At 53.9% G+C, this 15,514-nt stretch overlaps 1 protein-coding gene across 1 annotated transcript; it reads left to right on the forward strand.

Moving 5' to 3' along the window:
• The first annotated feature begins 8,572 nt into the window (after positions 1–8,572).
• PAX1 (paired box 1) lies at positions 8,573–14,559 on the forward strand. The gene is made up of 5 exons (XM_064707087.1): positions 8,573–8,695; positions 9,467–10,072; positions 11,313–11,464; positions 11,800–11,992; positions 13,764–14,559. Exons 1-5 carry the CDS (start codon positions 8,692–8,694, stop codon positions 13,853–13,855), a joined length of 1,047 nt encoding a protein of 348 aa, XP_064563157.1. The 5' UTR covers positions 8,573–8,691; the 3' UTR covers positions 13,856–14,559.
• Positions 14,560–15,514: the final 955 nt, after the last annotated feature.

Raw genomic sequence — 15,514 nt, forward strand, 5'->3', positions numbered from 1 at the left:
TGGATGGATGGATGGATGGATGGATGGATGGATGGATGGATGGATGGATGGATGGATGGATATCCCCTGTCATTCTCACTCCCTTGGAAAAATGCAAGAGCCAAGAAGAAATCCAAGAGGATTTGAATCACTGAGCTTTTTGAGGAAAATCAGTCCTGCTCAGGTCTATTGGCGGCTTTGCTAATCCCAGGGCAAGGAATTTCCTGCAGGAGAGCAGATCCCGTGCGGGTCACTGGCTCTGGGCCTCCTCTCCTCGCTGCTGCCCAGCAGAAGGAAATGCACTGGAGGTGTTTTCTCTCCGTGCTGGCACAGGGACAGACGCGGGGCATTGTGTGTGCTGCCGAGATAAGGATCAGGCAGCCGCTGTTCTCACCTCAGCCCGCACCGGGATCAGGTAACCCGCCACAAACGCGGCTTTCAGGCTTTGTCCGGGCTCCTCCTTCCTCCAGGTGTCCATGCAAGGCCTCCTTTAATTTTTTTTTTTTGGTGGTTTTTTGTTTTTGTTTTTGTTTTTGTTTTTTGTTTTTTTGAGGAGGATGGACACAGCCCCATGGAGGACCATCCCTTCATCCCACAGCTCCTTACTGGGCACATCACTCCCATTTCCCAATCCATCCTATCCCTCTTATCCCAGCCATCCTGCTTGGTCCCTGCAGCAGCCAGGCCTTGCCCTTGTCCCCTTGTCTTGTCTAAAGAAGGCAAAAACCTGTCGGGACCCAGGAATTCCTCTGGGTGACTCAAGACTCTGGCAAGGGGCTCAGAGACCTTGGCAGGGAGTCAAAACCACCTGTGCCTTCGATTTTATCCCATGGAAACAATTCCCAACTTTGTGTGAGGATTTACAAGCCACAAGGGTCTGAGTAGAATGATAGTTAATTCGTCACAGGGTGAAAATGTAGAATTTTGGGGTTTTTAGAATGGGGGTCCAAGAGGCAAGATGGAGGAATCTGGGCATGTCCTCTTCTTCTTCTTCTTCTTCTTCTTGCCCTCATCTTCTGCTGAGATGGTGACACCTTTGGGTTGGTTTAGAGTAGAGACAGACTGTCTAACATAGGTGATAGGTGTTGGAAAATTATTGTAAATAAAGCACGTGTAGTTATTAGTATAAAAAGCCAAAACCACCCCAAGGGTGGTCAGTGTGCCATGAGCCGACCTGCTGGTCAGACCTCAGTGGGTCAGAGAGAGAATTGATAGGAATAGATAAGGAAATAGAGAGTTATAGATAAGGAAATAGATAGTCATACATAAGGAAATAGATAGTCATAGATAAGGAAATAGATAGTTATAGATAACGAAAATTAAACAACCCCGAAAAGCAGAACCGACGAATCTCGACTTCTTCTTCAGTAGCAGGGCTGGGAAAAAAGAGAATTTTGATACCTTGGGGGTCATTTTAACCACAGAAAACCCAAGAAAAACCCTGTGAAAGCCCTAAAGCCTCCAGGCAGCAGGGAGGAGTTGTGCACGATGTCTGAGCATTCCCAGGGCCCGCCTGGCTGCAGTCCCACCGTGCTGCAGCAGCCGGCCCCTAATTGCATTGTTTCCGCTGATCCACGAGGAAATTATTTATGGGCACGAGGAGCCTGCCCGGCTTCCAGGGCCTTTCAACTTTATAGGAGTTTTCCATGGGCTGCTCCTGCAGGTTTGGGTTATTTTTACCCCCCAATTAAAGAGGGTTGCTCTCCCTCCCTCCCTCAGGGGTTTTTTCTCTCTATCCTGGCGGGATTGGGATGGGACGGGATGGGATGGGATGGGATGGGATGGGGTCCCCATGGAAGGAGCTGTAGCCACGAGGCTTCTGTGGCTGGAGAGGGGCCAGCTTTGCCCTCAGCTCGTTTCTCCCCGCTCTCTGCAGATCCTGATCCTGTTTGTCCTTCCCTCTCCCGGCTCCGTGTCCCAGCCCTGGCGCTGCTGATGGATTCCCAGCCCCCCCACAAGAACATCCATCCCCAAAGCAAACAATCCCAACCTGAATGGTGCTGGAAAGGGCACATCCCAACCCTAAACATCCATTATTACCCTGGAATATGAACTGCTGGAGGAGCTCCATTTCCTCTGGCTCCTTTTTAATGGGTACCTGATACCCACAGTGCTTCCACACTGGGAAATTTGCTCCAAGACTCAGAATTGCTTGGCAAAAACCTCACCAACAGCAGCTTCTCCATCAGGGCAGCATCTCCAGGCTGGGCTCTGCTCCCTGTAGGATGCTCCTGGCCCCCAAACCCTTTTCCAAGCCGCGGGAATGGCCGGGTACCCTCATGGGGAGGGAACGCAGCCTCATCCCGGCCGTGTCCCGCCTGGAAGTTGTTTTCCATGCTCCCGCTTGGTTGGGTTTAGGCACACAGAGGGTTTTTTCGGGAAGGGAGCAGCCTGTGTGGCAGGAACAAACCATGTGAGGTTGCTTTAAGCGCCCCTTGGAGCGGGGCCAGGAGCCCAGGCAAGGAAACGCTGGGAGCTTGTTTTAATTTAGTGGTGTTGAAGTGTTCGGCTGCAATTAAGCAGCTGAAAATTAAACAGAACCAGTCATTAGGGCTGGTGGGACAAGCCCGGCAGACCAGAGGATATAAATTATTTCCAATGGGGAATGCCAGAGCCGGGCTCGGGATGGATGGGGATGGTTCCCTTCCGTAGGCCGTTATCTCTTGGTTTCAAACAGGAATTCCATCCTGAGGAAGTGAATCCCTGCTGGATTTTGGAGCAGGTGAGGAGAGGGAAAAGAAGCTCATGGCAGAGGGTGTCCTGTGGAATTCCCTCCATCCCAGGGAGTCCCTTTGTCTCCCTGCCTGAGCTGTGTTTTGAGCTCCCAGCATTGTTCCCTGGAGCGGATGCTCCCTTTCCTTGGATCCTGCTCCCCATGGAAGGATCTGGAACCATCAGGCTCCTGTGGCCCCAGCGCTGGGCCACTCCCAAGTGTGCTTTGGGGGACAATGACCCGATCCAGGCCATGTCCTGGGGGAATTTCTTCACTTCCTGGGCTGCTTTGGAGGAAGGATTTGGAGCAGGAATTGATGCCTGGATGGAGTGAAGGTGGAGAGGGGCATGAGCAGGAATTTGAGCTGGAAATCCCTCACCTCCCATGGGGAAACCACAGCTGAGAGGGGAGGGATGGGGCAGGCTCTTCAAAACTGCTGGCTGGGCATATCCTTGGTGTTCATCCTGATAATTCTGGGATATCAGCGCTCACAGACAACACAGAGGTACCAACCCGGATCCATAAAACTTCCAGCATCCTGCAGGATTCTTTTACAAACCCAGAGCCAGGTAAGCCCAGAAATGCTCTTTTAAATCCCTCACTTTCCAGCAGAAGTAAGACTTAAGCCTGGCTTTAAAGCCAAGCCTGAGTTTTAAGTGCATTCCTGGGACCTGCTGACGGGAGTGGGAAGCTCCCCCTTGGCTTCAGCAGGATTTTCCCGGCCTGAAATGGAGTCCAGATCTCCCGAAATAAATCCCCCCATCTCTGGAGCTGCAGAACCACACAGAGCCCCAGGAGCTCTCGTTCCCAGAAAAGGATCCAGCTCATTCATCTGCCCACATCATGTGTGTTAAATCCTGCTGACATCTCCCAGAATCCCGGGGAATAAATGGAAACCAGTGCCCGGAGAGCTGGCGGTGCCACGGGATGAGTGGCAGGAGCATTGTTTGTGCGCAGCCTTTCCAAAGGGAGCTCCCATTTCCCCCTTGCCACGACAAGATGTGAAATTTTATTCCCATTTTATCCCAATTACTGCCTTAGAATTCTGGCACGGAGTGCTTCCGGTAATGCACAATAACTCCAACATCCAGGGTGCTTTCCCAGTGTTGGATTTAGGGGGGGAATTCCACTGAATTCCCAGTCCATGCTCCCCATCCCAGATATTCCCATTCCAAGGCTCCATCCCACCACTGCTCTTCCAGGAGAGCAGCACAATTTACCTTACCAAAAACCTCATTTGAACCAAAATTTGAGATTTTCTCAAATAAAATTAAACTTTTCCAGCCACTTTTTCTTACCTATTTCTCTTACCAAACAAGTCTGAACCCCCGAATCTTCCCCAGCTCAAAATGTATCTACTCAGCCCCACACACCTGCAAAAAACAAAAAACATTGAAAAACCCCATTTTGCTCCAAAAAGGTGTTTTTACTCCTGGAGAAATTGGTGACAACAATTTATAAGGCTGTAAATAATTATTTTCTGGTTTATTTGGATGGTCTCCTGCAGATTCAGGGAGGCAGAGCAGTGAGGAAAAGTTCTTTTTTACCCCCTCCCATATTTAATTTTAAAGGCCATGTGCAAGGAGGAGCTGTCAGGCAGGAATGGGAAGCAGAGGGACTTTTGGGATTCAGGAACTGGCTGGAGCGGACAAGGCAGCTCTTCACAGCTTTAAATCCCATTTTATATCCCCCATTCCCACACAGGGAGAAATAAACAGGGTTTTGCTGTGATTCTTCGGGGCCTTTATGGTGTTTGCAATGTTCTGTGCTGCTCACCTCGCTCTGGCCCTGCATCTTCACACTGGGACAAGTTTCTGCTGGGAAATGAGCCCTGAAAAGAGTTTACCCGCCTCCAAATGGCTCCAGAACCCTCGGGAAATCCTCTGGAGCCGCACCAGGGAGCTCTGGATGGGCAGAATGGCACCCTGGGCACAGCCAGGGGCTCTGGAGTGTGGCACCAGAGGGAAGAACTGCAAAGGGGACATTGGAAAATCCAGGATTATTGAATTCAGTGTTTATATATTCAATAATTTAATATTCAGCACTATTGAATTAATATCCAGCCCTATAAAATGTTGTTTAAAATCCGCCTCCACCATCAAAGCCAATTCACCTTGAGGAAAACCAACGGGGAATTCAGGTTTTTTCTTCCTCCTTTTCAGGCTGAGCAGCCCGGCAGGTTCAGAGCCATCCCTGGGGAAATCCATGGATTACTTATCCCACTTTTCAGCCCACCCTTGTGTACACCCCACCCTCTTTCCTACGAGACCTTCTCAGGACGAGAAAGCCCTGCATTAAACGCTGCTGGATCCATCCATGCCCCAAACGCCGCTGGATGCATCCATTCCCTAAAACCTGACTTTAACATTATCAAATCCTATCGAATCTGCTCCCAGCTCTTTCCGTGGAGGAGCAGATTCCCTGCTCTCCCCGTGCCCACCCCAGCGAGCCCCCGGTGCTATTCCAGCCTCCCCGATGTGTTTTTCCAGCAGCACAGCTCCACATCCCGCTCCCTGCCAAGCCCGCGGCCCGGCGGTGGCCGGGAGGGGGGATCCATCCCGCTAGGAAAACACCGGGAATGGCTTTAGCAGCCCCTCGGCCCCCACGTGTTTGTGGGGTTTGTTTGCAGAGCCGGGAGCTGATCCCGCCTGGATTTACACCCAGCCAGGGCTTGCTCAGCTCCCTTTACTTCGGGAGCTCAGTCCGAAGGAAAACATTGGGAGGGAGTTTTGTTTCTCTTTCAGAGCGCTGGAGAATCCAGGGAATATTCATTCCCCAAAGAGAGAGGGGGACACCTGGCTCCATGGTTTTGGGGGGCTTCTCCAGCCTCAAGGATTTCACAATTCCAAGATTCCAGGGGGGCTCCCTGTGGGAAGGAGCTGTTGGTGTCTCACGGCACCTCCAGAGGCCCCGCGGGTTCCCAGCACTCCCGGAGGAATTCCCAGCACAGAGGTGCCGGTTTTCTCGGGAATGTCGGCAGGGAGAGGAAGGAGCCCGGCTCTGTCCTTTCGCCACATTCCCGGCTCTCCCGGTCCCTTCCCGAGGCTGCTCCTCGCACGCCGCTCCCAGATGTGGCGAGCGGGATTCGCAGGGACCGACCCTCAATCCCCCCGCTCCTCCCAGCCCCAGGCTCCGCCGATAACCGGGATTTTCCCCCAAAAACTCAGGGTTTTTAAATATCGAGCCCTGGGAAGGAAAGGGGATCCCTGGCACGTCCAGAGCTGTGGGATGCGGCTGGAGCCGCACATCCCCGCCCTGCACTCAGGGCATGGAATGAGATTCCACAAAAAAAAAAGCCATTGAAATTGTTCCAGGGCAAAAAAAGAGGAGAAAATCCATATAAAGAGAAAAGCAGGATGGATCCATGCGATTTATTGAGGATTTTCAACGCTCCGTGCTGCCCTCGGACCAGCAACCTTTCCCATCAGGAATTTTTTATTTAAAGTCTCCGGGATCCCGCTCTGGTTTTCACTTTGAGAATCTCTCATCAGAGAGCGCAAAGGGATTTTTTAGGGACGAAAAAAAAATTCAAATGGAAAAACTCCCGGGGGGTTTGGTGGGTTTGAGGAGCTTCTGGCAGGGAAGGATTTTACGGGAGAAAATCGCTTTTGACAAATATTATTGTTAATTATCGGAGCTGTGGCCTTGACAGACCGGGCAGAGATGCTCAGAGGGAAGATCTGGAGAAGGATTTTGTTTTGCTGAGCTCTCAAATGTTCTTCCTCAGAGACCAGGAAAATTTTTTAGGATCCTCCAACTCCCTTCATTTGGGCAAAAGGCTGGAGAAAAAAATCCTGTTGGAATTCTGTCATGTCTCTGACACACGAAGCACAGGCTGAGGCACCCAGCACTTACTGGGAGTTTTCAGAGTGTCTGATCCCACAGGATTTTCCAGTTTGGTTTGATCCGGATGGAAAAGGAGCTCCATAAACTCCTGCAAGAGCCCCAGCGTTCCTGAATCAGCAATGAATTAATAATAATAAAATAATGGAGCACAGGATTGCAGTATCAGATAACAACACAATAATAGAATATATCATTGTTATTGAATAATAATTTAACAGCTTTATTATATTACAGTGTAATATTAATTATATTATTTTGTAACAAATAGTAGGGAATAAATACTGGTGAAACATCCAGGACCCCCTACCTTTAACTATTCTCATCTCCAGCTTCTGCAGCAGAAAAACATCCTTGACATTCCTTTCCAATATCCTTGATATTTCCATCCAGTATTCCTGATAAATCTATTTAAAATGAAAAAAAAAAAAATTGAAAAAAAAAAAAAAAAGGGAAAAGTTTCCAGAGCTCCCTGCTCCTCTGGATTTTTATTCAGCAAAATTAATGACGTAAAATCGCGCCTGTCACCCGAGGCTCAGCCCGGCATAAAAATACCCACAAAATTCCAGCAGCTTTGGCAAAAACAGGGAAAATTAGGGGTTTAAAATATTTTTTTCGCTCCGGATGGTGTTCAAGCGGGGAAAGAGGGGCTGGAGAAGGGAAAGAGGAGCTGGAGCAGATGGAAACCATCGTGGGCAGGGCAGGGCAGGGAATGGCCAGGGGGGAGCAGATTTGGGGGTCGGGTGCTGCTCCTGGAGCTCCGCAGGGAGCTGGACAGGGAGCAAATTAATTGGGATTTTCCTGCCGCATCTCACCTGAGCAGCCGCCCCTTTCCTTTCCCTTTCCATTCAATAATTTTCTGTTTTCCCTTATTTTTCCTTAGTTGCTTTTCTCTATCCTAATTTTAAAAACTATTTTATTTTTGCTTTTATTTTCTCTTCCTTTTGTCTTTTTTTTCATTTCTCCCAGCTTAACTTTCCTTCATCATCTACCTCTCTTCCCTTCTTATTTTTTTTCCTCCTTCGTTTTCTTTTCATTTTGATTTCCCTCCATTTTTTCCTTCGTTTATTTTCTATTTATCCTTTCCCTATTTTTTCCCTTTCCCGTTTGCTTCTCTCCCTTCCCACCCCCGCTATATCCAGGCACACATTCCTGCGGGGAATTCCTGGATCCCGGTGATGTTCCCGGGACCCCGGCAGGGTTTGGGGAACGCGGGTGGCGGGCGGGGAGCAGGTGGGGGGAACTTTTCCTGCCGGGATTTTTTCCTTGGAAAAGCCTCATCTCCAGGCAGCGAGGGATGCTCCAACACCAGGGGGAAAAGGCTCCAGGGCCGCGGGGGAGGAAATTTTCCTCCATCAGGGCAGGGGACCCCCAGACCTCCCAAAAACCCATCCCCAGGGATCCGCAGGGGCGTCACGGCCGCACCTGCCCCCCACCCTTCCAGTCTTTTGCGGGAAACACTCACGATATTCCCACCGATCTCTCCGTGAGGGGGGATAAAAATCCCGGCGGGAATCCAGCCGCGTTTGACGGATTCGCCTCCGGGCCGGGTTTTTTGGGGCCGAAACAGGCGGATTTCCCTGCCAGGGGATGAGCAGCAGCGCTTCCTCGGGGGAGCCCCCCCTGGCAGGGATCCGTATCCCCCAAAACGCGCCCGTCCCGTCCGGTCCGATCCCGTCCGTCGGGGCCGGAGGTGGGGCAGGTGCGTGTCCGTGTCCCTGTCCGTGTCCGCGTCCCTGTCCCTGTCCCGCGTGGGAAGAGCTCGGGGAGGGAAGGGGGCACTCGCAGCTCGGGGTCCGTGAGCCCCCGCCGTGTCCCCGCCGTGTCCCGGCCGTGCCCTCCCGCAGCTCGGGGGCGCTCGGGGGGTCCCGGTGGCGGCGGCGCGGCCCCGAGGGGGCGGGCGGAGGGGGCGGCTCCCCCGGCCCCGCCGGCCGCGGCCATTTAGGAGCGGGCGGGAGCCAATGGGCGGCGGCGCCTCCGCCGTGACGGCCGCGATTGACGCGGTTCCCACGTCAAATTGATCCCGAGGAGCGGCGGGGGCTCCCCGCGAGCGGGGCTCGCTCCCGGCGCCGCCAGGACCCCCCGGCCCGGCCCGGCCCGGCCCGGCCGCCCCCAGCGCTCTCTATGCGGGCACTGCGCCCTCCCCGCGCCGGGCCATGGGTGAGTGCGGCCCCGCACGGGCTCCGGGACGCTCCGGGACGGCTCCCGGCGGAGCAGGGCACCGGGAAGGGGCAGGAGGCGGCCGGGGATGCCGGGGTGCCGGGAGGGTTCCGCGCTGCTCCGTCCTCCCCGCGCCTCCCTTCGCTTTCGCTCCGCTCCCTCCTTGCGAGTCCTTCTCCCGTTCTCGTTCTTTTGCCTTCTCTCTTGTCCCGCTCTCCTTTTCTTGTGCTCTTTTTTCCCCTCTTTGTCGTTTCTGACTTTTCTTTTTCTCCCATTCTTTCCCTGTCTTTCCTCCCCTTTCTTGTTTTACTGTCACTTTTATCTCACTTTTTTTTGTATCTGTATCTCTCCTTTCTCTCTTTCCTTCTTTCCCCCTTCCCTTGGGCTTTTTTCTCTCTCTCTTTCCCCTTCCCCTCTCATTCTAGTTTTGTTTCTCCTTTTTTCCTTTTTTCCTCTCCTTCCTTTCTTCCCTTTCCTTTCTTCCCTTTCCCTTTTTCCCTTTTTCCCTTTTCCCTTTTTCCCCTTTTCCCCCCTTCTTTTTTCCTTCCATTTTTCTTCCTTCCCCACCTTTCCTTTTCTCCCCTTCCTTTTCCTTTCTTCCCTTTTTTCCTCCTTTCCCCCTCCCTTTCTCGCTTCCCCTTCCCCTTTCTCCCCTCTTTTCCCTCTCCCCTTCCCGCTGCAGCTCCATCCCCACCCCGCGGGCACCACGGCCGCTCCCACCCGCGCCGTGCCCACCCGTGCCGTGCCGATCCGTGCCATCCCGCCCCGCAGAGCACACCTACGGCGAGGTGAACCAGCTGGGCGGCGTCTTCGTGAACGGGCGCCCGCTGCCCAACGCCATCCGCCTGCGGATCGTGGAGCTGGCGCAGCTCGGCATCCGGCCCTGCGACATCAGCCGCCAGCTCCGCGTGTCGCACGGCTGCGTCAGCAAGATCCTGGCCCGCTACCACGAGACGGGCTCCATCCTGCCCGGGGCCATCGGCGGCAGCAAGCCGCGGGTCACCACGCCGGCCGTGGTCAAGCACATCCGCGACTACAAGCAGGGCGACCCCGGCATCTTCGCCTGGGAGATCCGCGACCGCCTGCTGGCCGACGGCGTGTGCGACAAGTACAACGTGCCCTCGGTCAGCTCCATCAGCCGCATCCTGCGCAACAAGATCGGCCCGCTGGCCCCCGCGGGGCCGCCGCCGGCCGCGCTGCCCTGCGCGCACATTTACCAATACCCGTACCCGGGCCCCGCCGCGCCGCCGCCCGCCAAGGCCGCCCCGCACCCCGGGCCGCACCTCGGGGCGCCCCCGGTGCCGCTGCCCCGCTCCTGGCCCTCGGCGCACTCGGTCACCAACATCCTGGGCATCCGCACCTTCGTGGAGCAGGCGGGTGGGTACCGCGCCTTCCGCTCCCCTCCGCCCCCACCGTCCTTCTTTCAGCCCGTTTTCTTGGTCGGTTTAGTGGTTTTTGTCTCTTTGTTTTGTCCCTTTGATTTTTTGTTCCGTTGGGGTTTTTTTTGTTGTTTGTTTGTTTCGAGGTTTTTTATTTGTTTCGTGGTTTTTTATTTTTTTTTTTCTTTCGGGGTTTTTTTGTTTGTTTCGGGGGTTTTTGTTTGTTTCGTGCCTTTCGGCTCGTTCGGGGATTTTTTTCTTCTGCTTGTTTTCGGCTTTTTGTTTGGTTCGTGCCTCTTCGCTCATTTCGTGCCTTTTTGCGTCTTTCCTTCTTTTTTTATTAGTTTCAGCTCCTTAGTTTATTCGAGTTTTTGTTGCTGTCGTTTCTTTAATTTTTTGCTGTCTGTTCCAATTTGTTTTTTGTTTGTTGTTCCCTATATTTTCCTTCCCCCCCCTCCCCTCCCAATTCCAATTTTTCCCCCTTTTTTTCTCCCAAGGGCCTCCCCCCGCTCCACCAGCCCGTCGGGGCGGCGGGGCCAGATGCGGCCTCGGCTCAGCCACATCTTGAACTTTTTATGAAAAATGTGGAAAATATTTTCCTAGGGATGATAGATTGCTGACCGCAAATTCGGAGCCCTGAATTTCGCTCCGCAAAGGGGGATTAAAAAAAAAATAAAATATATATATATGTGAAAAGGAGGGGAAAAGAGGGAAAAATAAGAGGAGAGGAAAAATCAGGGAGGAAAGGGAAGAGAAGGCAACTCGGATCCGGCCTCCTGGATTCTTCCGAGGAATCTGGGAATTTTGGGGCTCCGGGAGACCAAGGCCGAGCCCCTGCGGCTCCAAGGGGGGACAAGCGGGCCGTGGCAGGGGGCTGCGGGTCCTTTTATCCTTCCAAAAGCCCGAGTAAATCAACCGCATGAGTTTCCCCCCGCGCAATCATTTATCCTTAAAATTCCGATGTCACTTCTCCAAATCCCCTTCGTCGGGAGAGAAATTGGAGCCCCTAAATTATCGGGGATTGGGAATTGGGAGAGGGAGGGGGGGAGACGGCGAGCGGGTTTTGGGGGGGACACCCCAACCTCTCCCCGCGGTGTGATCCCAAATTTCGGGATGCTGGAGGCAACGCGGATTCTTGTGCCCCCAGCCCGTGGGTTTACACATCCAGGCGTTTGGAAAAGCGGGAATTCCTCTGTTTCACCCCAAAAGCTGCTCGGGGCTGACGTTTTGTTCCCCAGGGGCTCTGGCTGGCACCGAGGGGGCCGCGTACCCCCCGAAAATGGAGGAGTGGCCCCCGGGAGTGAACAGGAGCGGCTTTCCCGGGCCGGGCCAGGCGGTCAACGGGCTGGATAAGGCGGCCATGGACACGGGGGACATCAAATACCCGCAGGTGAGCGCTGGGGGACACGGGAGACATCAAATACCCGCAGGTGAGCGCTGGGGGACACGGGGGACAGGAGGGGACAGGGAAAAGGACAAGGCTGCCATGGATGGCGACATCAAATACCCGCAATGAGGGCTGAGGGGACACGGGGGACAGGAGGGGACTGGGCGACATCAAATACCCGCAGGTGAGAGCTGAGTGGACACGGAGGACAGGGAAGCGTGTCACGAGTGGGACTGCAATGGGGCAGGGAAGGGGGAGCAGGGAGGTGGGCAGAGAGGACAGGGAGCCCCGTCCGCGCTGTTCTGAGCCCCCTGTCCCCTTTGTGTCCCTGTCCCCAGCCCGGCGCGGGGCTCTCCTCCATGGGCACCTTCCTGCCGGCCTGCGCGTACCCCCCCTCCAGCCAGCCCGGCGTCTACGGCGGCTCCCCCGGCGCCTACATCGGGCCGGGCCCGCCCTGGCAGCCGCAGGGGAACCCCCTGGGCCACCACCACGGCGAGCTGGCCATGGCCTTCAAGCAGCCCGGCGGCCAAGGTGAGCGGCGACAGAGGGGGACAGCGCGGGGACAGCGCCGGGAGGGACCCCCGGGCTCGGGAGGGGCCCCCCCGTCTGGGATGGGAATTGGAATTGGAATTTCTCTGCCCGCCAGGGAATGGGGAGGATTCCCGGGCCGCTCATCTCCCCCGGAATGTAAGAATGTCGGGGACAAAGCAGGAGCCTTTCCCCGCGTTCCCCTATTCCACCGATTCCAAAACAGAAGCCTTGACAGGGAATCATTAATTCTCAGCAATTACCTATTAATTATTAACTGACAGCAATGATTTAACGATTTGTTTATAGTTATTAGTTATCGTAATTAACTGTTGTTTTATTTAATTGGTTCCCGCGGTTATTAATGAATTATTTCCCTCCGAACGCTCCACCGGGAATCCCACGGGAGCAATTTGAGGCTGTGAGAGGGGGCGTTGCTTTTATCTCCCGTTAATTATTTCCCCTCATTAATAGAGCTCGATTCCCTCGTTTTTAAAAATCCCGATTTTTCCGCCCTGGCTATAAAATCCCCTTCGACATTTTTGTCATTTTCCCCGCATTAATTGACTTTCTATTATTTTAATTAATTTGCAATTAATTCCCCGTATATTCGTCCTTTTAAATGTTTTTTTCTCCGGGGTTAAATTTTTTTTTGTTGTTTTCCCTTTTTTTTTTTTTGTTTGTTTGTTTCATTGAGTTTTTTATTTATTTGGTTTTTAATAATTTTACCGTTTCTAACCTGCTGCGAGTCGTAACCTCAGCCATGCCGGGAAGGAGAGATTGAGCGAGGAAATAAATATTTCAAGCTGATTATTTAAATATTAAAAAAAGAAAAAAAGAAGAGGGAGAGAAGGAAGGAAAATGAATGAAAAAAAAATGAGAAAGAAGGAAAGGAAAAAATAAGGATATAAATAAGGATATAAAACGACCACAGCCACTTTTGCATATTTAACATATTTTCGACGTATTTAAAATTACTTGGAGCCTGAATTTTCTGACTTCCCAATTTTTAAGCTGTTTCGTCCCCAGACTTTCTTTAAACCTTTGTAGGCTTTAAATTTATTGGTGGGCTTTCTTTGCGTGTGGTTTTTAAACTGATTTTTATTTCTCTCTTTAATTTTTATTTTAAAAGTTCCCCGTTTTTCCCTTTGGATCGGTTTTCTTGTTCTGCCACTTGTCTGGGGCGAGGAAAATTGGATTAAAATGGGATTAAAATCGGATTAAAATTGGTTTGTTGGATTATCCGACAAACGAGCTGGAGGAGGAAGGGTGGGCTGGGGGTACCTGCAGCGAGCGGGAAAATGGGAAAAGGCAGGTAAGAAGGAAGGACAACCCAGCCAGGCCATTTCAGCCCTTTCCCAATTTCCTGGATTTCCCTCCCTGCTTATCCCCGTGCCTCCAGCAGCCCCGGGATAAATATCCCGATCCCTGAAGGCAGAATTCCCGAGGGCTGAGCTGGGGTGGGACGGAGCTCAGCAGGAATTCCATCACCTCAGGAATGGTGGCACTGTCCTGTCCCCTTCCCGGCACAGTCACCTTCCAGGACACCCCAAATTTTAGGAATTTTTGGGGATGTGTTCTGTGCGTGGCTGGGGCTGGTCGGGGCCACCTGGCCAGGTCCCCCCGTGTCGCCGGCGGTGCCACCAGCGCCGTCCCTGTCACTGGGGGTCACATTCGCTGTTGGGGGCTCTGGGGGCGGTTTTGGGGTGTCCCCCCCGTGCTCGGAGCCTCCATCCCCCGCCTCGCCTGTCCTTCTTCCCTCTCCTTCCTGCAGGGGTGGACAGAAAACCGCCCAGCCCCGCGGGGAAAGCTGCGGAGCCCCTGAGCGCCATCCACGGCATCGCCATCCCGACCTCCTCGTCCTAGAGCCGCCGAGCAGCTCCCAGGGACTCCTGGAACCTTGGGATGGGCTCCTGCAGCCCGGAGCGGGGACACGGGACAGCCCGGGCGGTGACAGGTGACTCTGCCTCGGCACACCCCCGGCAGGACATTCCCGGAGGGATGCTTGGCCTCCACTGGATCGGAAAGGGATGACAGAAGAGACTCAGTTTTCCCTTATTTTATTTTATTTTATTGTATTTCCTCCCCCTCGCTTTCAGTTTTTCCTTCTCCTCCTCCATACTCCCCAGGACTGTTGGGTGCCGTGATTGCCTCCCTCCCTCCGGGAGCATTCCCGGCTCTGTCCCAGCCCGGGGGAGCAATTCCCGGCTTCCCCAAGGAGCCTCCTCCGTGCTGGAGCCCTTTCTCCAGCCCCTTCCCAGTGCCTCTGCCCCGCCATGGAAACGGACCAAAATTCCAGGACTTTTTATGGGATATTTCTATAATAAGGAACCTTAATAAAAAGTGACCACAGTGGGCACACTGCAGTGACCTCCCTACTCAGGGTGAGCACCGTCCCTTCTCCAGAGCTCTCCAGGAGCGGGACAACTCGGTGGGATGCCTTGGAATCGCTCCCTGAGCTTCCTCCCGGGATTTTCCCGCATCCCGGCGCTCCGTGGCCGCCTCCCCGCCGCTGGCACTGCCCATTTCCAGGGGACTGTCCCCGTGTCCCCGCGGTCCCGGCAGCCGGCTGGGATGCGCTCGGGATGGGGCTCCGCATTCCCGGCTCCTCCAGCTGGCGTGGATCCCTGCATTGTGTGGGAAGGGGCAGGTCCTGCAGCGGGGCAGGGAGGGAAGGTCCTGGCAGCGGAAAACACGCCGGGATTGCTGAGGAGAGCGCGGCTCGGTGGGAGGGAGGGAGGGAGGGAGGGAACAGGGAGATGCCAACGCAGCCCAGCCCGGGACACGGTTCTGTCTCCAGCCTCGGAGTGGCAAAATTCGGTTCTGGCTCTGCTAAAGCCAGGCTCGGATCCCCAATGCAGGGCTCGGCAGGGAGGGAAGCTGGGAAATGCAAGGAGGTGAGAGCACAGTCCCAGGGCAGGATCTGCAGCCCGACTGCGGCTGAGCGAATTTTAGGGATGTGAGAATGGAGGAGCCACCTGAACCAGAGGAGGAGTGGCCCCGTCCCCTGCCAGGTTTATCCACGAAAAGCCGCATTCCAGCGCGTGGAAGAGCAGCTTTGGGAATGATGCGGGACAGCAAAAACCTTAAAGTGTGCTGTTTGCTGTGTGCCAGTTCTCAGCACCCGCTGGGGCTCCTCATCCCTGCATTGCAGGCAGGGATATCCCTCTGGATTTGGGACTGGGGCTCTGGGATGTGATTCCTCATGCCCTTATCCCAGGCAGGGATATGCCTTTGGATACAGATCTGGGATTGGGCACTCTGGGATAAGCAAGGCACCAGCGCTGGAGTCAGATCCTTTCCATTCTGGTCCTGCCAGTATAGTGCATGACCACCTGAGTTATTCCCATCCAAAACTGCCATGGACCTGCCAAAACCCTGGAAAAACAGCTGGATGCTGAGCACAGCCTCAGGGCAAAGGTGGCCATTCCTGGGCACTCCCTGGCTGTAATTAAAAATGCCATTTTCACGATTTCCTGTGGAGAAGGGATTTTCTCCTTAAACATCCCCAGAATATTTCCCTGT

This window comes from Zonotrichia leucophrys, chromosome 3 (genome assembly GCF_028769735.1).
Source record: "Zonotrichia leucophrys gambelii isolate GWCS_2022_RI chromosome 3, RI_Zleu_2.0, whole genome shotgun sequence".
In the NCBI taxonomy this organism is placed as follows: domain Eukaryota; kingdom Metazoa; phylum Chordata; class Aves; order Passeriformes; family Passerellidae; genus Zonotrichia; species Zonotrichia leucophrys.

What these genes read in the sequence shown, in the direction of transcription:
- PAX1 (XM_064707087.1), top strand. An exon ending in CACCTTCGTGGAGCAGGCGG is followed by an intron (nt 10,073 to 11,312) that starts GTGGGTACCGCG and finishes TTTGTTCCCCAG; the next exon opens with GGGCTCTGGCTGGCACCGAG. An exon ending in CAAGCAGCCCGGCGGCCAAG is followed by an intron (nt 11,993 to 13,763) that starts GTGAGCGGCGAC and finishes TCCTTCCTGCAG; the next exon opens with GGGTGGACAGAAAACCGCCC.